Below are 21,954 nucleotides of genomic sequence, written 5' to 3' on the forward strand. Positions count from 1 at the left end.
CTGTTATCTATCTTGTAAAATATCATTTTCAGACAAAGTTGTTGAAAGCCAGCCTGACTCATCCAAACACATGACCCCTGTAAGTGCTAAGCATGGATTTACTACCTGACTCACTGTCACTGTGCTTTGTTGTTTTGTTCCTGCTTTGCACTTCTTTAAAAGATACATCTCGGATTTTTCAACCTGGGCCCTATTTTCCCATTATTTTTCCTCTAAGTGACTAATAACAAACAACCTTTTATTAAATTGGTCCATTATTGAGGGATACCGCTTCAGCCATTGCAGATTCGTCTTGATTGCAATGTAAACAATAGCGTCCTGTAAGTGTACAACCTCTAAAATATTTCTTATTTTGCCTCTGACAGATTCAGATTGTTGATATAAGTGTATCATAACATTATGGAAAGGATCACAAACTTTTTATTTTCCTTTTGCTTGAGCGTTTCAGTTATTATTGTATCTAACCAATTTTCACTCAATAAGAAATCTTTCAGTAATCTTGCACTCCAAAGAGTTGAGTGAAAGCGGAAAGCTGTATTCCTCTGTAGGGATCTCTTCCGTAATGTTGTCAGACACTTTTAATAACAAACTGATCCTGTGGGTGGCAAAAACAAACCGTTTTAAAGGACGTACACTGACAGGTGCAACTGCCCCTAAGAAAAAAGGGTGCAAAGGCTGAATCACTCTTGCTCAGTACTGAACCAATTTCTAAAACTGTTTTTTACATTGGTCTCTTAGACCCAAAATGATGGGAAAGTAGGATCCAGGTTGAAAGATCTTGAAGATGTAGCTTTGTTATAGTCAGAGCTGCCACTCTTTTGTTTTGCTTCTACCCGTAGGAAGCGAGCTCCATAGTCTACACAACAGTGGACTTCAAACACCACCAGCTAACACCCATACAGCTCTATGCAAACCTGGAGATGAGAGCCCTTACCACCAAACAGAGCAAAGATCTCCGCAGATCTCCTGAGACAGTGGAGTACTGCACATTGGCTCCTAGGCGATAAATGTAGCGGCAAAGCAACATTCCTTTAGTAAGGTTCAAAGATGAATTGTAATGGACTCTTTTGCTCATCCATTTTTGGTGACCTGTTCTAAAGAACCGCATTGATATGTGATTCATGTGAATTGGTTTGGTATTAATGTACAGAAAACCATATGATAGGAAGTGTTCAAGATAAAAGGATTGATATCTGTTTCTTCATCTTCACCTCAAGTAGAAACCTGTTGACCTTTCAGGGCGCTTTTTCTACATCAGTTGTGAGGTTAGAGTGTGATAACTGTGTGTGTGCTTTTATCAGCTCCTTTTATAAAACAACCTCATAGGGAATCTGTGTTCCTCTTTTCTTAGCCATTTCCTATCTTTTTCTTGAAAGGAATCTCTTTGTTCCATCCATGAATGGATGTGGGGTATCTCTTCCAAAGAGTTGGAAGATGAAGAGTCGTGGGATTACAGTCTCATCCCTGTGATATTTTGGTGCAAAGAGGACGACACAAACACCATCATTTGCAATGATCTTGGATTTTATTTGAAATTAGCTATACATCATATCACTTCTACATCACTAATGATGTAGAAGTGCATATGTTTAGCAATATCTTACTTAAAGGGGCTAAGCTAATTAGACAGATGGAGCCAGGCCGATGTATTTGCTCTGGCTGTCGAAGACGACGTAGAACTCCCTGATGAAGACATCTCCAAGGATCCACAGCTGGTCGTTGCTTCCACCAAAGCCGGTGTTGCAACCATAAGAAGACTGAAGAAACAAGAGGAAATGTCAATTCAACAAATGTTCACAAGGAATGATAAGACCTCTTCTTGATAGTTCACATTGTGTTTGTGTGTGTGCTTACGTTTGTATGCAATCAAGTATTTTGCTGTAGGTGTGCACGCAAGGGCATAAGCACTCATGCTTTTATCTCTATTTTTCTATTTGGCCCCCCTAATGCTATCTGCTCCATGCAGACTCATCTTGGTGGCCTGTCCACAAATGTTAAATCTGCTGCCCGTAATATGGGTGATTTTTTACCCTAATCTCTCTTTTAATGGCCAAACAACGAGTGTTGTTCAATCGTGTTTTTTCCAATTGCGGAACATCGCTAAAATCAGGTCCTTTGTATCTTGTACAGACCTTGAAAAGGTTATCCATGCTTTTATTTACTCACGTTTAGATTATTGTAACTCCCTATACTCACTGGGCTGAGTCAGAAAGCCACATCCTGCCTCCAGCTGGTACAAAATGCTGCTGCTAGTCTTTTAACTAATTCTAGGAGACAAGACCATATTACTGCCGTCCTTGCCACTCTTCACTGCTTGCCTGTTGTTTTCAGAGCTGATTTCATGATTTTATGGATAACTTTTAAAGCTCTGCATGGTCTGGCTCCAAGTTATATTTTCAGAGCATAAGTGTAGCCTGAGATCCTCGGGTAGGGGTCTCCTGGTTGTTCCCAAATCACGCCTTGCATCCAAAGGTGACCGGGCTTTTGCTGTACAAGCCCCGTAGTTGTGGGGCTCCCTGCCTGAGAATCTCAGACAAGCTGAATAAGTATCATCTTTTAAGTCTCTTCTCAAAACTTATCTTTATGCCAAAGCTTTCTTATAGTCGTTTTATTATTGAACACATTGCTCTCTTCCTTTTGCTCTACTTTTTGTTAGTACTTTTGTACTCTTTTACGATGTTTTTTGTGTGTAATTTCTTTTAAATATGTTTTATTCTGTTCTGTGAAGCACTTTGTAATCCTGCTATACAAATAAAGGTTATTATTATCTGCTAAGGGTTTGTTGGCACAACAGACCTGAGACACGTAGGCAGAGGCAGGAACGGTGAAGGAATGGCCACTGAGAGTGAAGACGACCTCGGGCATGCTGCCAATGTTCTGGCAGTTCACTGTGGCCTGTGGGGGAAAACATCCAACAGAAAACATCTCAGTGGTGGGACAGCTATATAGTTGAGGTAAAGGCAAACAAACAATGTGTAACGTCCTACTAATCCGACAACGTTTGCCAAATGACTTCCTATCGCACTCAACCAAGAGTGGGGGATCTAACCCAACCCAAAGAAACAAAGGACGATGTCCTGCGACTCACATCTCCGTACTGGTCGGTGCTCGCTCCCACCCAGGAGTTCATGTTGCTGATGTCGCTGGAGGGCCCAACGATCAGGGAGGTACCAGTGTCAATGATGGCCTGGCAACCACCGTTGCACGCCACTGGGTTACCGTTGATGGTGACACTGTGGACAGCACAACAGAGGTTTGGAAAGGTTCTTGCAGTTCAACCACAACATATTTCTTCTATTTATTTAAGAAGGGTTCAGCTGTATTTAATTCAGGCCGTTACCTGTCCATCTTGATCTGCCAGTAGGTAGCAGAGGTCAGGGGAATCCAAGTGATTTGCCCGGACATTAAACTCTCATCGACTCCGCCGAAGACTACCACGCTGCCTTCCTGACCGCCTCTAAAGCCCAGAGAGGAGACACAGCATCATGCAACAAATACACATGGACAAGAGAAACAAGTCGCGGACACTGGAGCTCCTTCACTATACCTGCTCAGATAGACAGAGAACATTTGCCGGGACACCAGATTCTCCTGCACCATCATGTCGAAGACGGGCACAACGTTGTCGGAGGCAATGGACTGGAAGGCCAATCCGAGGATGCCGTCGGCAACCATGTGGGCCATGAAGGGAGCCTCGGTTTGGCTGATTCCAAACACCTGGTTGGCCACAGTGATTCCACCAACCTGTGTGCAGGAAAAGACAATGGAGGACCAGTATCTATTTGTCTCCAGTAGCACTGGAGATGTTATGTAAGATGAACCGTGTCTCGTGTACCTCAACTGTGTCAACGGCAAGATGGCCAGTCATGCTGCCGGTTCCATACTGGATGGAAATAGCCTCAGTGCCCCACCTGAAGGTGCTGGACTGCTGTGGGCTGTATTTCCTATGGTTGTCTGTAAAACATTGTGCATTTTTAGCGTTGCCTTTATTTATGACATCCCGATTGAATGTTACTACCGGCAAATCCTTTTTGTTAGTTAGAATTTGCCCCCAAATAAATAAATAAAAACTAGTGCATGAAAATAAAATAAATAAACAGCAGTTGTCGTGGAACTCACTGCAGGCCTGGCTGCTGCAGTAGACAGAGGGCACCCACAGGTTGGAGGAACCAGTGTCGAAGATGACGGAGAAGGACTGAGGAGGGGTGCCGATGGAAATCACGCCATAGTAGGACAACTAGTTGGACAAACAAAGACCCCAAGGTCACCAATGTTACTTCTAAGTGACTAGTAGTTACTCCAAAATAACATACAGTGTGTCCCGAACTCCCGATAAAAACGATCAAATGGGGGATCTTTCTTATCAAAACTTACATCAGCATCGTTGGTCATGGACTCAGTTCCGTCCTGGATGAACTTGGAAACTGGGTTGTATGGGTGCGTACTCCTGAATTCCTCCCACAGACCCTGCTCCTGCAGACTCTGCCTGGCAGTCTTTCCCTTGATCAGGGGAATCCTACGTGCATTACACACACACACACACACACACACACACACACACACACACACACACACACACACACACACACACACACACACACACACACACACACACACATAGACCGTCAGAACCTTCACAATAGCTCGGCCAAACAGTGTCACTTGCATGTTCAGCTTATTCAATGATGTTGGTTTGAAATCTCAATTCTGTTTGTCGACTTTCCTGAGATATAGGTCAGAACTAATCTGATATCTATAAAGTTTCACATTTTTTTTCTGTATAGAACAAGCATGAACTCAAGTCACTTGAAATATGTGACAGAATAACCCTTTAAAATGTTCTTATTCTAATATGTCTCTTGAGAAACTATTAATTCAATGAACATAAGCAACATATTAGGAAATGTAGACAGAGGTTAAAAAATAACTAAGTTATACTCACTTATGAAGGCATTCAGCAAACGCCACCAGCACGGACAACAGAACAAGCCACTTCATCTTGATCACTCTGAATGGTCGACCCACAGTACAGTGGTTGGTTGAGACTCCAGATTTTATACACTGCAGATCAAGATGGTTTCCTTGTAATGCCCTTGCAGTTGCCTTGATATCGCTGCACTTTTGATAAGAGATTTATGAATAAAGATAACTAACGACCACTTATCTGAGAGCATATACTGAGGTAGGCAACAATGTGTGATTGTTCCAAACAACATATATATATACAACAATATATATATATATATATATATATATATATATATATATATATAATTTAAATAAATAAATGACAACAAACAACAAGGTTTTGATTTAGAACTAAAATACTGCTTGATCCATATGTGTTAACTAGGCAAATAGCTGAACATTTCATGCCTAAAAAGATTACATTTTAACTTAAACTTAAAACTTCCCCAGAGGTCTGACCTTCATAATCTGATGTGTGATTAAAAAAGTAATCTTCATAGTAGGGCCTACTAAAGTTAACATAAGATAAGCTTTATTTACGCTCTTAATCTGTGTTCTTATTCTAATGTTGACATCAAATGTTTCCATGCAGAAATTACCAAGCCTGTTATGGCCTTGGCCGCACCCAGCAGATGCTCTGCCCTGTCTCCATCTCTTGAGCAAGTTGTTCCCTCATTTGTCCGGCCTCTTGCCATCCATCTCCTGTCATCATCTCTGTCCTAATTAAACCCCGGTTCTTCACCCACTCATCGTCAACTCATCTGCCTGCCATCCACCCAGTGTCTCATCTACCTGCTTACCTGCCAGTAGCGTTGCTTGCCTGTCATCCATCCTTGCCAGTCCACCTCCTGTTTATTCCCTACTGCTCTCATCCTCAACCCAGGGCTTGGTTTGTTCCACAAAGCCCTCTCCAACCAAGGCCCCCAAGTGGACCGACATGGTTTAGTTCTTCAGGAGGTCATGAAGAGGTTCGGAGTCGTCCCAGATAGCCCATATTGGAACTCAGCTAGAATTTCTCTCATTCCACCTCGCCCAGGCTGTTCCGGGAGCTCCACCTAGCAGCCTGCCCCTGCAGCCTCTCCGGCTCTACCTGCTCCTCTCCCCAGGGAGCAAGACATCCCTGCACCAGAGTCCCATGCACGTGATTTAGGTACATGTAGGTCTTCCCTAATTCAGTGCTCTCTAGTCTTTGACCAGCAGCCATTAACTTATTCTCCTGACCAGTCCAGGATAGCGTACATTATGGGACTCCTTAAGGGTAAAACTTTAGCGTGGGCTATTTTGGATAGCCAGTCGTGTGTAAACTCTTCCTAAGATAGATAGTTTTGGCTCAACATTCTCTATTTCTCCGTCAGGGATCCGTTGTGTGGCAGATTACTCTGTGGAGTTTAGGACGATGGCGGCAGACTCCAGGTGGAATAATGAGTCACTCAGGGGGCCTTTTCTGAGTGGGCTTAATGACTCAATCAAGGACAAGTTGGCCGTTAGAGACGACCCGGAGAGCTAAGACACCACCACCACTCGCTAGAGCGAGCACCAAGCCTTCCCCAACTCTTTGGCCCAGTCCTCGCACTCCTTCTCCCATGCTCCCAAGAGAGGAACCCATGTAGCTTGGCCCATCTCTCGCAAGCAGAACACCTTCGCAGAGTGTCTACCGGAGCATCAACTGCGGTCAGGCCGGTCACTTTCCTGTCTCCTGTCCCCTGCGGCCAAAGGAGGAGGCTCACCAGTTATAGTGGGGATTTTGGAGGGCCAGTTTTTAGTAAACGGCCTGCGCTCTGTCATTCTCCGTACCGTCCCAATGACTGCACCGTTGAGTTGTTCCCCGGAGCTCCTTTGCCCTCCAGCCATTTATATAATCTGTCCCGTCCAGAGAGGGAGAGCATGGAGTCATACATCTGGTACTCCGTTGCCACAGGCATTATAAGGCCGTCTCCCTCCCCTGTTGGTGGTTTTTTCTTTGTGACTAAGAAGGATTGTACCCCAAGCCCTTTTATTGACTACCGTGGCCTAGAAAATATCACTTTTTTTGAGACAGGTTCTCCAGAAACTCTTGGAGAACAAACTGTAGGTCGAGGCAGAGAAATGTGAGTTCCACGCGAGTTCTGTGTCATTCCTGAGATAACATTTACATTTACATTTAGGGCATTTAGCAGATGCTTTTATCCAAAGCGACTTACAATAAGTGCATTTGTTACAATAAGTACATTTTTCATAAGAAGTGAAACAATATATCGCTGTCGGTACAGTAAAGATGTTCATAGAACCAAGTTCAAGTATTACAATCGCTAGGCTAACCCATTCCCTGTGTAAAGCAACGATAGCAGCTACTGTAGAGGCTACACAATTAAGTACCTTGAATAAGTGCAATGTACAAGTGCCAGGACGTACAACATTCAATGGTGGCTGTGCATTGGTTTCTATGCAGAGTCGAGATGAACTCTGAACAGGTGAGTTTTGAGTCTTTTGCGGAAGCTGGTGAGCGACTCTGCGGTCCTGACATCGGTAGGGAGCTCGTTCCACCACTGAGGTCCCAAAACAGAGAAAAGTTGTGACTTTGCTGATCGACCTTTGCTTGCTCTTAGCGATGGCGGTACCAGACGTCCAGCTGAGATGAAACAATGAGAGCAGGCAAGTGAAGACTGATCCAGGGCAGGTGCAGGCCGTGGCAGAGTGTTCTACACCTAAGATGGTTCAGTAGCTCCTTCTTGGCTGCTCCAACTTCTACCTTTGGTTCATCAGGGACAGAGGCTGATGAACAGCAGAGTCGCAGCACCCCTTACCAAGCTCACCTCTCCTGCAGCTCTGTTCTCCTGGAGAGCTAACTTGGTGGGTCGCATACACGCTCCCATTTACGGGAGGTTACTGTTAGGGCTCGCCCACTTGGACAAAGCGTTCCCTCATTTTTCGGGGCTCTACACCTGTTCGACTTGCACACCTGCCATCCCTCTCCGGTCATCATCTCTGCCATACTTAAACCCCGGTTCTTCTCCCACTCATCGTCAGATCATTTTTTCAACCACAGTGGATCACCAACCCTGTACAAGCCTGCCATCCACCCAGTGTCACATCTGTCTACCTGCCAGTAACGTTGCCTGCCTGTCATCCATCCTTGCCTGTCCACCTACTCTTTATTCCCTACTGCTCTAATCCTCCCTACAATAAACCTCTGGTTTAATTCCACCTCTGTTGTCTTTGAGGGTTTGAGGTGTACATGGCTTGCGGTACAAACATAAGGAAAATACTTTAGATGCCAAAAGTATGTCAACCAACATTTTTATTTATTTTTAATTTAACCTTTCAAGTTGAGTTCCCCTTAAAGTATTAATTGAAATGTATGATTTCTTTGAGGTATGCTAGGTCAGATGAAATCCCAACAATGAGTTTGTGAAGGGGAAGGGAAGGGCAAGGCATGTCAGAACAACATTGACCAACTTATAATTTCGCTATTCAAGATAACATGTAATGAAATGCAGTCCCAAACTTGCACGCCAAAACACACACACAATCAAGATACATAGAAATGACAAGCCGGATTCGGGCAAGAGTTGACTGCGGTTTCATATTACATTCAAACATTTATTTTGATAAATTATTCGACATTAGGCATGAAAAAAGAAACACAGTAATCTGAGAATTTACCCAAAGACAAGGCTTTTGCTACAAATTAAGAAGTTTGTTGTGGGTTAACTGCAGCACTATTTAGCAAGTACATGAATGTCATTGACCTTGAGGTGTGTTAAATGAAACCAGACTGCCCCCCCTCCCCAACAAAATTGTTATATAGTGCATTGTAAACACAGAGTGAGGTCAAAGAGACAGGACGTATGTTTCTGCTCAATCATTCATCATTCTTTCTTCAAGTATTTTTCCTGGAGAATTTCGGTCACTGTAGGTCTATCTGCGACTCTTTTCACTGTTCCTCATGCTTTGAGGAGATTCTTCAAAAGTCCATGCAAAGAGGATGACTACCCTTTATAATCATCTTTGAGTTTGAAAAGTAACTGAAGCCCAACCTCAACACCCAACACCAGTAAAGACAAAAGCTATTTTCTTAATTTGCAATTCTCTGTGATTTTATTTGAAATAATCATCTCTACATCATGATGACGTAGAAGTGCACATTTTCAGTAATATATTACATACAGGGGCTAGATCGATTAGACAGCCTGGGCCAGACCGATGTTTTGGTACTGGCTGTCGAAGATGACGTAGAACTGCCTGATGAAGACATCACCTAGGATCCACAGCTGGTCGTTTCCTCCACCAAAGCCGGTGTTGCAACCATAAGAAGACTGAAGAAACGAGAGGAAATGTCAATTCAAGAAATGGACAAGGACTGATAAGACCCCTTCTTGATAGTTCAAACTGTGTTTGTGTGTGTGCGTAGGTGTGCGCGTGCATTTGTGTGCAATTCAGCATTGTGTGTATGTGTGCGCGCAAGGGCATAAACACTCATAAACACTGACCTGAGACACGTAGGCAGAGGCAGGGACGGTGAAGGAATGGCCACTGAGAGTGAAGACGACCTCGGGCATGCTGCCAATGTTCTGGCAGTTCACTGTGGCCTGTGGGGAAAAACATCCAACAGAAACATCTCAGCGATGGGAATCCTGATCATTTCAAGCAATATAGTTGAGTTGAAGGCATATCGACAACATTTGCCAAATGACTTCCTCTCCCACTCAACCAGGAGTGGGGGATCAAACGTGAACCCTCCAATCAACCCAACCCAAAGAAACATAAAGGACCAAGTCCTGCGACTCACATCTCCGTACTGGTCGGTGCTCGCTCCCACCCAGGAGTTCATGTTGCTGATGTCGCTGGAGGGCCCAACGATCAGGGAGGTACCAGTGTCAATGATGGCCTGGCAACCACCGTTGCATGCCACTGGGTAACCGTTGATGGTGACACTGTGGACAGCACAACAGAGGTTTGGAAAGGTTCTTGCAGTTCCACCACAACACATTTTTTATATTTAAGACGTGGGGTTCAGCTGTACTTATTTTCGGCCATTACCTATCCATCTTGATCTGCCAGTAGGTAGCAGAGGTCAGGGGGATCCAAGTGATTTGCCCGGTATAGTAATTCTCCTCGATTCCACCGAAGACTACCACGCTGCCTTCCTGACTGTGGCTAAAGCCCAGAGAGGAGACATGCAGTATTATGCATCAAATACGCATGGACAAGAGAACCAAGCCGCGGACACTGGAGCTCCTTCACTATACCTGCTGAGGTAGACAGAGAACAGGGGCTGGGACACCAGGTTCTGCTGCACCATCATGTCAAAGACGGGCACAACGTTGTCGGAGGCAATGGACTGGAAGGCCAATCCGAGGATGCCGTCGGCAACCATGTGGGCCATGAAGGGAGCCTCGGTTTTGCTGATTCCAAACACCTGGTTGGCCACAGTGATTCCACCAACCTGTGTGCAGGAAAAGACAATGGAGGACCAGTATCTATTTATCTCCAATACAGTGGAGATGTAATGTAAGATGAACCGTGTCTCGGTTAAGATACCGTAATTTAATCATTAAGTTGTTCAGTTAAGACCGGAAACAACAGTCATCGCGACTCCGTATTCCGTATATATGGTATCAAGGTATCAAGGTGTCGGGTACCTCAACTGTGTCAACGGCCAGATGGCCGGTCATGCTGCCGGTTCCGTACTGGATGGAAATAGTCTCAGTGCCCCACTTGAAGGTGCTGGACTGCTGTGGGTTGTATTTCCTATGATTGTCTGTAAAACGTTGTGTATTTTTAGCGTTGCCTTTAATGACATCCCGATTGAATGTTACTACCGGCAAATCCTTTTTGTTAGTTAGAATTTGCCCCCAAATAAATAAATAAAAACTAGTGCATGAAAATAAAATAAATAAACAGCAGTTGTCTTGGAACTCACTGCAGGCCTGGCTGCTGCAGTAGACAGAGGGCACCCACAGGTTGGAGGAACCAGTGTCGAAGATGACGGAGAAGGACTGAGGAGGGGTGCCGATGGAAATCACGCCATAGTAGGACAACTAGTTGGACAAACAAAGACCCCAAGGTCACCATTGCTACTTCTAAGTGACTTGTAATTACTCTAAATCTTAAGAACATACAGTGTGTCCCGATACAAACTATCAAATAGGGGATCTTTCTGATCAGAACTTACATCAGCATCGTTGGTCATGGACTCACTTCCGTCCTGGATGAACTTGGAAGTGGGGTTGTATGGGTGCGCTCTCCTGAATTCCTCCCACAGACCCTGCTCCTTCAGACTCTGCCTGGCAGTCTTTCCCTTGATCAGGGGAATCCTACGTGCATTACACACACACACAGTCAGAACCGTCACAATAGCTCGGTAGCCCTGATATCTGTAAAGCTTCCGAATAGAACATGAGCATGAACTGAAGGCACTTGAAATATGTGACAGAATAACCCTTTAAAACTTTCTTTTTCTGAAACGTCTATTTTGGGAAACTATTTATTCAAGGACCATAAGAAACATGTTAGGAAATTTAGACAGAAGTTATAAATAACCAAGTTATACTCACTTATGCAGGCATTCAGCAAACGCCACCAGCACAGACAACAGAACAAGCCACTTCATCTTGATCACTCTGAATGGTCGACCCATAGTACAGTGGTTGGTTGAGACTCCATCTTTTATACAATGCAGATAAAGATGGTTTCCTTGAAATGCCCTTCCAGTTGCCTCGATATCTCTGCACTCACACAAGAGATTTATGGTAAAAGATAAGTAAGAACCACTTATCTGAGAGCAAATACTGAGGTAGGCCACAATGTGTGATTGTTCAGTAAAATATATACATTATACATTTCGAATTTGAGTAAATAAGTCTATAAATATTAAAACAAACAGAGGTTTTGATTTATAACTGTACTACTGCTCGATCCATATGTGTTAACTAGGCAAATAGCTGAACCTTTCAAGCATACAATTATTACATTTTAACTTAAACTTAAAAAGAGGTCTGACCTTCATAATCTGATGTGTGATTAAACATAATCTTCATAGTAGGGCCTACTAAAGTCAATCTTAAACGAGATAAGGTTTTTTTAGGCTCTTAATATGTTGTCTATATGGAAAGTTTGGAAAGTTTTGTTTAATGTTGATATCAAATATTTCCATGCAGAAATGACCCAGCCTGTTACAGCCTTGGCCGTACCCAGCAGATACTCTGCCCTGCTTCCCTCTCTTGGGCAAAGCGTTCCCTTGTTTTTTCTGCCTCAACACCTGTTCGACTTGCACACCTGCCATTCATCCCCCATCATCATCCCTTTCCTACTTAACCCCTGGTTCTTCACCCACTCATCATCAGATCTTTGTTTCAATCACAGTGGATCGTCAACCCCGTAACTGCCTGCCATCCACCCAGTGTCTCATCTACCTGCCAGTAGCGTTGCTTGCCTGTCATCCATCCTTGCCAGTCCACCTCCTGTTTATTCCATACTGCTTTCATCCTCAACCAAGGGCTCGGTTCGTTCCACCAAGCCCTCTACAGCCAAGGCCCCCAAGTGGAGCGACATGAGGTTCAGAACCATGTCGGTTCAGATATTCCAAATTGGATCCCAGCTGCAATTTCTCTCATTCCACCTCGCCCAGGCTGTTCCAGAAGCTCTACCTAGCCAGCCTGCCCCTGCATCCTCTCCGGCTCTACCTGCTCTTGTCCCAAGAAGGGCCACACACCCCTGCACCGGAGCACCATGCAGGTGATTTAGGTACATGTATGGCTTTCCTAATTCAGTGCTCTCTACTCTTTAACCAGCAGCCATTAACTTATTCTCCTGACCAGTCCAGGATAGCGTACGTTATGGGACTCCATAAGGGTAAAGCTTTAGAGTGGGATATTTGGGTAGCCAGTTGTATGTAAACTCTTCCTATGATATTTTTGGCTCAACATTTTCTATCTCTTTGTCAGGGATCCCGTTGTTTGGCAGATTACTCTGTGGAGTTTAGGACAATAGCAGCAGACTCCAGGTGGAATAATGAGTCTCTCAGGGGGGCTTTTCTGAGTAGGCATAATGGCTTGATCAAGGACAAGTTGGTCATTAGAGACGACTCAGAGAGCTTAGACACCACCACCACACGCTAGAGCGAGCGCCAAGCCTTCTCCAACTATTCCCATTTTTCCAAGAGAGGATCCAATGCACCTTGGCCGGGCCCATCTCTCACAAGCAGAACGCCTCCACAGAGGGTCAGCCGGAGCTTCTACTGCGCCCAGGTTGGTCACTTTCTTGCCTATATCAAGCCTGACTCCTCGTGCCCACTGCACCATCAGTCAAAGGACGTTGGAAGGCGTGGCTGACGGATGGGGGAGCTTTCCAGGGTCGTCAGAGCCCAAGTAATCTCAAAGTGCTTACATTTGCATACGCAATCTGATTGGATGACGGATCCGTCGCTGCCGAAAAAGTTGAAATTTTTTCAACTTTTTGACGGCGCCGAAGGCTCCAACGTAGCGCACGGATCAACAATGCATTGCGCGTCCGTCCCCATTCAAAGTCAATGGGGATCAGTCAACGGACGGATGCAGTGGGCACGAGGCGTAACGCTGTCTCCTGCCAGTTTGCCTTGGTTCCCGTCTGTGAAACTATTCTCCCGTCGTCTTGTGTGGTAGCCACAGTGATTTGGGAGATTGATTCGGGGAGCCCAACTCACTGAACCAAACCCAGACAATGGTCCTATAAAGCATCTCTTTGTGCCTGAGTCATCTCTTTGTCCCATGTCTTCAAGTGGGTGCACACCTCCAGGTTTGCCTGCCATCCTGGAATCAGCCATACACTCTCTCTGCTGAAGCTGCACTTCTGGTGTTCCACAATGGAGTCTGACAACCGGGCCTTCTTGGCCGCCTGCACTGTGTGTGCTTGCAGGAAATCCTACCATCAACTGCCTGCTTGTCTGCTCGGCCCCCTGCCAATCCCCGGTCGCCCCTGGTCACCATATCACCCTCAACTTTGGTACGGGTCTTCCTTCTTCTCAGTGCAACACGGTGATACTGACCACAGTGGACCTTTGTTCTAAAGCGGTTAATTTTGTGGCTCTCCCTAAACTCCCCACTGCTTTTGAAATGGCAGACCTCTCTGTAAATCATGTGCTGCATCTACATGGAATCCCCTCCGACATTGTTTCTGATCGTGGACCCCAATTCATCTCATAAGTTTGGAATGCTTTCTGTCAAGCTCTGGGAGCCTCTGTGAGTTTGTCTTCTGGCTATTATCCACAGACTAATGGGCAGGCGGATCAGGCCAACCAGGAGCTTGGAGCGGCACTCTGTTGTGTGTCCGCTAGAAAACCTTCTCGCTAGAGAACCCATTGGCTTGGATTGAGTACTCACACAACTCCCTACCAAGTACAGCCGCTGGCGTGTCACCATTTGAGTGTGTTACGAGTTACCAGCCGCCTCTCTGCCCAGCTCAGGATGTTGACATTGCCGTCCCATCGGTTCAGTCTCATCTCCGTCGGGTTTGCAAGATTTGCAGGGATGTTCGTTCAGCCTTGCTCCGCTCAGCTGACCAAACCCAGCACATTGCTAACTGCCACCGGTCAGCCTCCCAACTACCTCCCGGGGCAGAGGGTTTGGCATTCCTCAATGGACCTACTCCTCAAGTCAGTTTCAAAGAAACCCATCCCCTGTTATGTGGGCCCTTTTTTGAATGACTCCATCATAAACCCTACAGTGTTCAGCCTCAGTGGAAGTTGCCTTCCCATAGGAAGGTTCATCCCACCTTCCATGTTTCTCAGTTAAAGTTTCTCAGGGGATATATTATGAAAAAACACTTTTCCTGGGATTTGGGGTGTTGTTTTGGGTTTCTGGTGCTCCCACACGCAAACACACTTTGAAAAAAGTCTGTACATGATTTTTTGAGTGAGATATGCATTTCTGAAAGTACCCCGCCTACAGTTACCAAACAAGCGAGTCACTACGGCGCCCCCTCCTACGTAGGAAGGGGGGGTCATTTGTCAGTTTGCCATGTGACTGCCTGGCAGGGAGTCCGGTGGAGCTGCCGGACTGCCGCCAAAGCTCTGGCGGCAAAGGGAACGGCTAGGCACATCAGACCATAGACCAATTCATTATTTCCCCATTCATGATAACTTGTATTGCAATCCCGTCCCAATCTTACATATCAAAACAAACTCACATTCAAGATACATAGAAATGACAAGCCGGCTTATGAAAAGAGTTGACCGCGGTAATGCTGCTTTCATAGTACGTTCAAACATATATTTTGATGAAATTGAATAATTCTACATTAGGCATTAAAAAATAAGCTAATTTTTCCTAGAGACTTTGGGTTACTGTAGGTCTATCTGCAACTCTTTTCACTGTTCCTTATGGTTTGAGGATATTCTTCAAAAGTCCATTCAAAAGTCCATTCAAAGAGGATTACCCTTTATAATCGTCTTTGAGCACCTTTTGAAAGTAACTAAAGCCCAACTCAACACCCAACAGCAGTAAAGACATTTTCTTCATTTGCAATGCTCTGTAATTTTATTTAAAATAATAATCATCTCTACATCACTAATGATTTAGAAGTGCACATTTTCAGCAATAAATTACATACAGGGGCTAGATCGATTAGACAGACTGGGCCAGACCGATATTTTGGTTCTGGCTGTCGAAGATCACGTAGAACTGCCTGATGAAGACATCTCCAAGGATCCAGAGCTGGTCATTTCCTCCACCAAAGCCGGTGTTGCAACCATAAGAAGACTGAAGAAACAAGAGGAAATGTCAATTCAACAAATGTTCACAAGGACTGATAAAACCTCTTGATAGTTCACACTGTGTTCGTGTGTGTGCGAAAGTGTGCCGTCTGCTCGTGCATTTGTGTGCAATCAAGCATTGTGTGTATGTGTGCACGCAAGGGCATAAACAGTCATGCTTTCTTCTCATAAGGGTTTGTTTGCACGACAGACCTGAGACACGTAGGCAGAGGCAGGAACGGTGAAGGCATGGCCACTGAGAGTGAAAACGACCTCGGGCATGCTGCCAATGTTCTGGCAATTCACTGTGGCCTGTGGGGGAACAAATCCAACAGAAACATCTCAGCGATGGGAATTCTGATCATTTAAAGCTATATAGTTGAGTTGACAACATTTGTCAAATGACTTCCGCTCCCACTCAACCAGGAGTGGGGGATCAAACGTGAACCCTCCAATCAACCCAACCCAAAGAAACAAAAAGGACCAAGTCCTGCGACTCACATCTCCGTACTGGTCGGTGCTCGCTCCCACCCAGGAGTTCATGTTGCTGATGTCGCTGGAGGGCCCAACGATCAGGGAGGTACCAGTGTCAATGATGGCCTGGCAACCACCGTTGCACGCCACTGGGTTACCGTTGATGGTGACACTGTGGACAGCACAACAGAAGTTTGGAAAGGATCTTGCAGTTCAACCACGACACATTTCTTCTCCTAAGGCGTGGGATTCAGCTGTACTTATTTCCGGCCGTTACCTGTCCATCTTGATCTGCCAGTAGGTAGCAGAGGTCAGGGGGATCCAATTGATTTGCCCGGTGTAGTAACTCGCCTCAATTCCACCGAAGACCACCACGCTGCCTTCCTGACTGTGGCTAAAGTCCAGAGAGGAAACATGCAGTATTATGCATCAAATACGCATGGACAAGAGAAACAAGTCGCGGACACTGGAGCACCTTCACTATACCTGCTGAGGTAGACAGAGAACAGGGGCTGGGACACCAGGTTCTGCTGCACCATCATGTCAAAGACGGGCACAACGTTGTCGGAGGCAATGGACTGGAAGGCCAATCCGAGGATGCCGTCTGCAACCATGTGGGCCATGAAGGGAGCCTCGGTTTTGCTGATTCCAAACACCTGGTTGGCCACAGTGATTCCACCAACCTGTGTGCAGGAAAAGACAGTGGAGGACCATTATCTATTTGTCTCCAGTACCAGTGGAGATCTAATGTAAGATGAACCGTGTCTCGGTTGAGTTACCGTGATTTTATTGTTAAGTTGTACAGTTAAGACCTGGTAATCGCGACTCCGTATTCCGTATATATGGTATCAAGGTATCAAGGTATCAGGTACCTCAACTGTGTCAACGGCAAGACGGCCGGTCATGCTGCCGGTTCCGTACTGGATGGAAATAGTCTCAGTGCCCCACTTGAAGGTGCTGGACTGCTGTGGGTTGTATTTCCTATGGTTGTCTGTAAAACATTGTGCATTTTTAGCGTGGCTTTGTATGAGAACCCGTTTGAATGTTACTACCGGCAAATCCTTTTTGTTAGTCAGACATTGTCCCCAAATAAATACATAAAAACTAGTGCATGGAAACAAAATGAATGAACAGCAGTTGTTGTGGAACTCACTGCAGGCCTGGCTGCTGCAGTAGACAGAGGGCACCCACAGGTTGGAGGAACCAGTGTCGAAGATGACGGAGAAGGACTGAGGAGGGGTGCCGATGGAAATCACGCCATAGTAGGACAACTAGTTGGACAAACAAAGACCCCAAGGTCACCATTGCTACTTCTAAGTGACTTGTTATTACTCCAAATCTTAAGAACATACAATGTGTCCCGATACAAACTATCAAATGGGGGATCTTTCTGATCAGAACTTACATCAGCATCGTTGGTCATGGACTCACTTCCGTCCTGGATGAACTTGGAAGTGGGGTTGTATGGGTGCAGTCTCCTGAATTCCTCCCACAGACCCTGCTCCTTCAGACTCTGCCTGGCAGTCTTTCCCTTGATCAGGGGAATCCTACGTGCATTACACACACACACACACCGTCATCTTTACAACAGCTCGGCCAGTGTCACTTACATGTTCAGCTGGTTTGACGTTGGTTTGAAATCTCAATGCTTGCATTATTGTCTGTCCGCTTTCCTGAGCTATAGGGCAGACCTCATTTTATCTGAAACCATTTATTCAAGGAATATAAGCAACGTATTAGAAAATGTAGACGGAGGTTAAAAAATAACCAAGATATACTCACTTATGAAGGCATTCAGCAAACGCCACCAGCACGGACAACAGAACAAGCCACTTCATCTTGAATACTCTGAATGGTCGACTCGCAGTTCAGGTGTTGTTTGAGACTCCAGCTTTTATAGACTGCAGATCATGACTGTTTCCCTGTAATGCCATCTGGTTGCCTCGATATCTCTGCACTTTTGATAAGAGATTTAAAATAAAAGATAACTAATGACCGCTTATCTGAGAGCAAATACTGAGGTAGGCCACAATGTTTTTTGTGCTTTTCATATGTTTGGAACATTTGGAAAGTTTTGTTAAATGTTGATCATATATTTCCATGTAGAAATAACCAAGCCATTTTGAAGCTTATTTGATAACACCAGATAACGTTTGAGGTGTACATGGCTTGTGATTAAAAACATAAACCTGTTGATATTGTATGGAGTAATATAGTTTGTGTTTATTGCACACAGGCAAAACATGCAACATATGAGCTCATAATAATAAGGAAAAAATAAAATCCTATGGATGACAAAAGTATGTCAACCAAAGAAGAATGTTTCGTGATGAATTATATATTTATTAATTTATAATTTGTAGTTGTAAAGTTGTAAAGTTGTACATTGTATATATATATATATATATATACATTGTATAAACTTGAAGTATACATTTGATTTGATTGAGGATTTCTTTGAGGTATGTTAGGTTAATTTAAATCCCAACAATGAGTTTGTGAAGGGGAAGGGAAGGGCAAGGCATGTCAGACCAACATAGACCCATTTATTATTTCCCCATTCAAGGTAACATGTATTGAAATCCCGTCCCAATCTTACATACCAAAACAAACACACTCACAAACATTCAAGATACATAGAAATGACAAGCCGCCTTATGGAAAGAGTTGACTTCGGTGATAGTTTCATTGTTTTTATTTATTTTGATAAATTATTCTGCATTAGACATGAAAAAACAAACACAGAAATCTGAGAATTCACACAAAGCCAGACTTTTGCTACAAATTAAGAAGTTTGTTGTGGGTTAACTGCGGTACTATTTAGCAGCTATATGAAGGTCATTGACCTAAAGGTGCGTTCAATTAACCTTGACCCCCCCTCCCCTCCCAAATTGTTATATAGTGCATAGTAAACACAGATATAGAGTGAGGTCAAAGTGACAGGATGTGTGTTTCTGCTCCATCGTTAGGGTTAGTGTTTCTCCTGGAAACTTTGGGTTACTGAGGTCTATCTGCAACTCTTTTCACTGTTCCTCATGGTCTGAGGAGATTCTTCAAAAGTCCATGTTCTTGAAGTCATAAGTACACCTGTACCTGGTGTCTGTGTAGCTTGTGCAGACCAGGTGGGGGAGACAGGGGCAGGTGTGGTGCTGCCTTTTTCCTACGTAGGGCACCTGGAAATGTAAATGTAAATTATGTGTGAGCAGCAACCACACACACACTCGCTGACGTGCACTCCCGCAAACTCTCTCTCACACACACACACACACACACACACACACACACACACACACACACACACACACACACACAAACACACATTCATGCCTACACACAAGCACACACAATGACAAACACACACAATCTCCCATCAACTAAAAAGCAGGTGTGGTGATGCAGTTGACTCACAAAGATTAGGGCTTAAGAATCAGGCATTATGACTTATTACTTCATTGCTGTCTCTCTCCAGGGTAGCAGTGTGATGCATGGTCCTGGGTGGCCCTGATTCATTGTACTGATCAATAGCATCTGTGGTTATAAGAAGCTTAGGCAAAGCCTCTGTCAAGTTGCAAGTGTTTTATGATATCTTGGCTTGCTATCATCAAAGCGATAAGGCGGGTGATGTGTGCGTGAGTCAGGAGTGTTGTTCATGGCATGTGTATTTGAGTTTCTGGGCATGGGTAGTGTGTGCATGTGTGTATGTGAGTGAAGCAAGCACTGATTAAAATGTGCGAGACAGGTGGTTCGATATAATGCAAAAGAGAAAATACTTATTTTCCAACCTTGTGGCTAAATGGGTGGCATTCCTCCCCTTCGTCTCCTCTGGGCATGCACATCCGCAAACCCCTCAACCACAGACTAACAGCACAGCACATCCCGAAGCCACACTGCACATCTCTCTCACACGCCTACAGGGGGAGAAGGTACGAGAGAGAGAGAGAGAGAGAGAGAGAGAGAGAGAGAGAGAGAGAGAGAGAGAGGGAGAGAGATGAAAAGTGTGTGTTAGAGAGAGAGAGCCTTGCAGTAATACTGTGGAAATGCCAAACTTTATAACAGGGATAAAAATGTCAGTAAGAAAGAGGGTGAGTTAAAACCTTTGATGCTGTATTCAATCAGTTGTTTCTTTTTTAAATTCACTCATATGCTCTTTAAGGTTTGTAGAATGAACACAGTTTCATCTATCACCTGTCATCTGCTAATCCATTTAGAAATGAATTCCAATTGGCTAACTAGTTTTTCCTAGTGTATTCGGAGAAAGAAAAATAGGATGCAGTTCTCCATGAGTCGATTGGATAATGAAATCATACAAAGTATGACTCTATGGCTATGAGTGGTTGCACAAATGCCAGTCACGAAAACAAATGGGCGGACCCAAGCACTGATGACAGCATTAGGCATTCATATGGCCATCCTGTCTACAAAATATGTTGGCAGTGCAATTGATTTTTTCATATACGTACAAACATGTATACCATGATCAACATAACAAAATCCTAAGTTTCAATTAAACAACACACAAACCAATCGAAATCAATAAAACGTATGGTAATAGAGTACCGAGGAGAATCATAGACTCACCCCAGTGATGACCGCTCCTCTGGAGCAGCAGACGCACACCAGGAGGACGGAGAGCAGGACCAGCACCCTGGAGCCCATGGCAGCAGCAGCAGTGCAACACAAGCTCCTTAACCACACACGGTGAGCACGCTACCAGCTACAGCAACAACCGCTGTCCCTTCCACTGACCCGCCTCTGCCTCTGACTGTATCCCTGGCTGTTTGGTCAACGTTCATCCCCAGGTTACTGTAGGATGGAGAGGGGGCGAGCGGCACTCTCTCATTCTCTTTTTATCCGCCCCGACCCCACCACCCTCCCTTCTCCTCCCTGCCCTACCCCTCCTCTCACTCGTCTCCTCCAGACCGTTGTCCTCTTATTCATCTAGATGACAGATGATGATGGAGGCCAGCACTGCCTGCTGCCTCTCCTCTGGGGGTCTCTCAGCCTCTTACATCCCACCCAAACTACCTCCGGCTGAGGTTCACGGATCATGAATAGTCCTGATTTGATTTCAAATGTGACTCATTGAAATGGAATTCTATCTAAAAGAATTCTTGCCCTGTACAATTCTTCATGACCTTGGACTATCTGCATTTAAGTTCATTGAATATGAAATACATTTTAACTCTACTTTCAACAGAGATATGTATTGCTTTCTGGCTTATGCTACAATCAATAGGAAGGATTACACTAGAATCACATTACTATCAACTAGTAGGTTAGAGCCAGTAATGACCAATTGGCCTCTTACCAATTGGGATAAATTGACCAAATGTTTCTATTTGTCTGCATTTTATTGTGAGGTATCCTACCTGGTGGAAAACCGCTCCCTGGTACAAATATTCCGAAAAGGTAAATCTAGCTGTCCTAACTTCCACTTCAGTGGGAAAATGAATCCAAAAAAAAGAATGCACTGATTTTTTTAATTATCATTATTTAAAAAAATAATGAGTTTAATGAAAAATAGGCAGTCTGAATGCACAGAAGTTCTATTACTTTACAAAGAGGAATTTAATGAATGATGGTCCCTGCTATTAACACGCACCATTAGTTTCACATTGGAGAATAAATTCCTGTGTGTGTGTGTATGTTTGTATGATCTGCAGGTGTGTGTGTGTGTGTGTGTGTGTGTGTGTGTGTGTGTTTATGTTTGTGTGTTTGTGTTTGTGTGTGTGTGTGTGTGTGTGTGTACGGCGTGTGTGTATTTGTGTGTGTGTGTTTCTACGTTTCCTTTTCTTATAATTTAT

At 44.5% G+C, this 21,954-nt stretch overlaps 4 protein-coding genes across 4 annotated transcripts; all 4 read right to left on the minus strand.

Moving 5' to 3' along the window:
- Positions 1–1,622: 1,622 nt before the first annotated feature.
- On the minus strand, positions 1,623–4,998 carry LOC307079046 (pepsin A-like; the record flags this gene model as incomplete). Its single annotated transcript, XM_079741109.1, has 9 exons — positions 1,623–1,757; positions 2,797–2,895; positions 3,089–3,233; positions 3,341–3,457; positions 3,548–3,744; positions 3,836–3,954; positions 4,120–4,237; positions 4,375–4,516; positions 4,943–4,998. 9 exons carry the CDS (start codon positions 4,996–4,998, stop codon positions 1,623–1,625), a joined length of 1,128 nt encoding a protein of 375 aa, XP_079597235.1.
- A 4,130-nt stretch (positions 4,999–9,128) lies between these two features.
- Positions 9,129–11,560, minus strand: LOC307078794 (pepsin A-like; the record flags this gene model as incomplete). The annotated part of the gene is made up of 9 exons (XM_079740773.1): positions 9,129–9,263; positions 9,438–9,536; positions 9,737–9,881; positions 9,988–10,104; positions 10,197–10,393; positions 10,590–10,708; positions 10,871–10,988; positions 11,123–11,264; positions 11,505–11,560. 9 exons carry the CDS (start codon positions 11,558–11,560, stop codon positions 9,129–9,131), a joined length of 1,128 nt encoding a protein of 375 aa, XP_079596899.1.
- Positions 11,561–15,548: 3,988 nt separating this feature from the next.
- Positions 15,549–17,988, minus strand: LOC307079925 (pepsin A-like; the record flags this gene model as incomplete). The annotated part of the gene is made up of 9 exons (XM_079742448.1): positions 15,549–15,683; positions 15,890–15,988; positions 16,178–16,322; positions 16,428–16,544; positions 16,637–16,833; positions 17,023–17,141; positions 17,304–17,421; positions 17,556–17,697; positions 17,933–17,988. The coding sequence occupies 9 exons, from the start codon at positions 17,986–17,988 to the stop codon at positions 15,549–15,551; spliced, it is 1,128 nt and encodes a 375-aa protein (XP_079598574.1).
- A 1,215-nt stretch (positions 17,989–19,203) lies between these two features.
- prok1 (prokineticin 1) lies at positions 19,204–20,806 on the minus strand (the record flags this gene model as incomplete). The annotated part of the gene is made up of 3 exons (XM_079740787.1): positions 19,204–19,323; positions 19,933–20,058; positions 20,729–20,806. 3 exons carry the CDS (start codon positions 20,804–20,806, stop codon positions 19,204–19,206), a joined length of 324 nt encoding a protein of 107 aa, XP_079596913.1.
- Positions 20,807–21,954: the final 1,148 nt, after the last annotated feature.

This window comes from Pollachius pollachius (assembly GCF_949987615.1).
Source record: "Pollachius pollachius genome assembly, chromosome: 8".
Taxonomy (NCBI): Eukaryota; Metazoa; Chordata; class Actinopteri; order Gadiformes; family Gadidae; genus Pollachius; species Pollachius pollachius.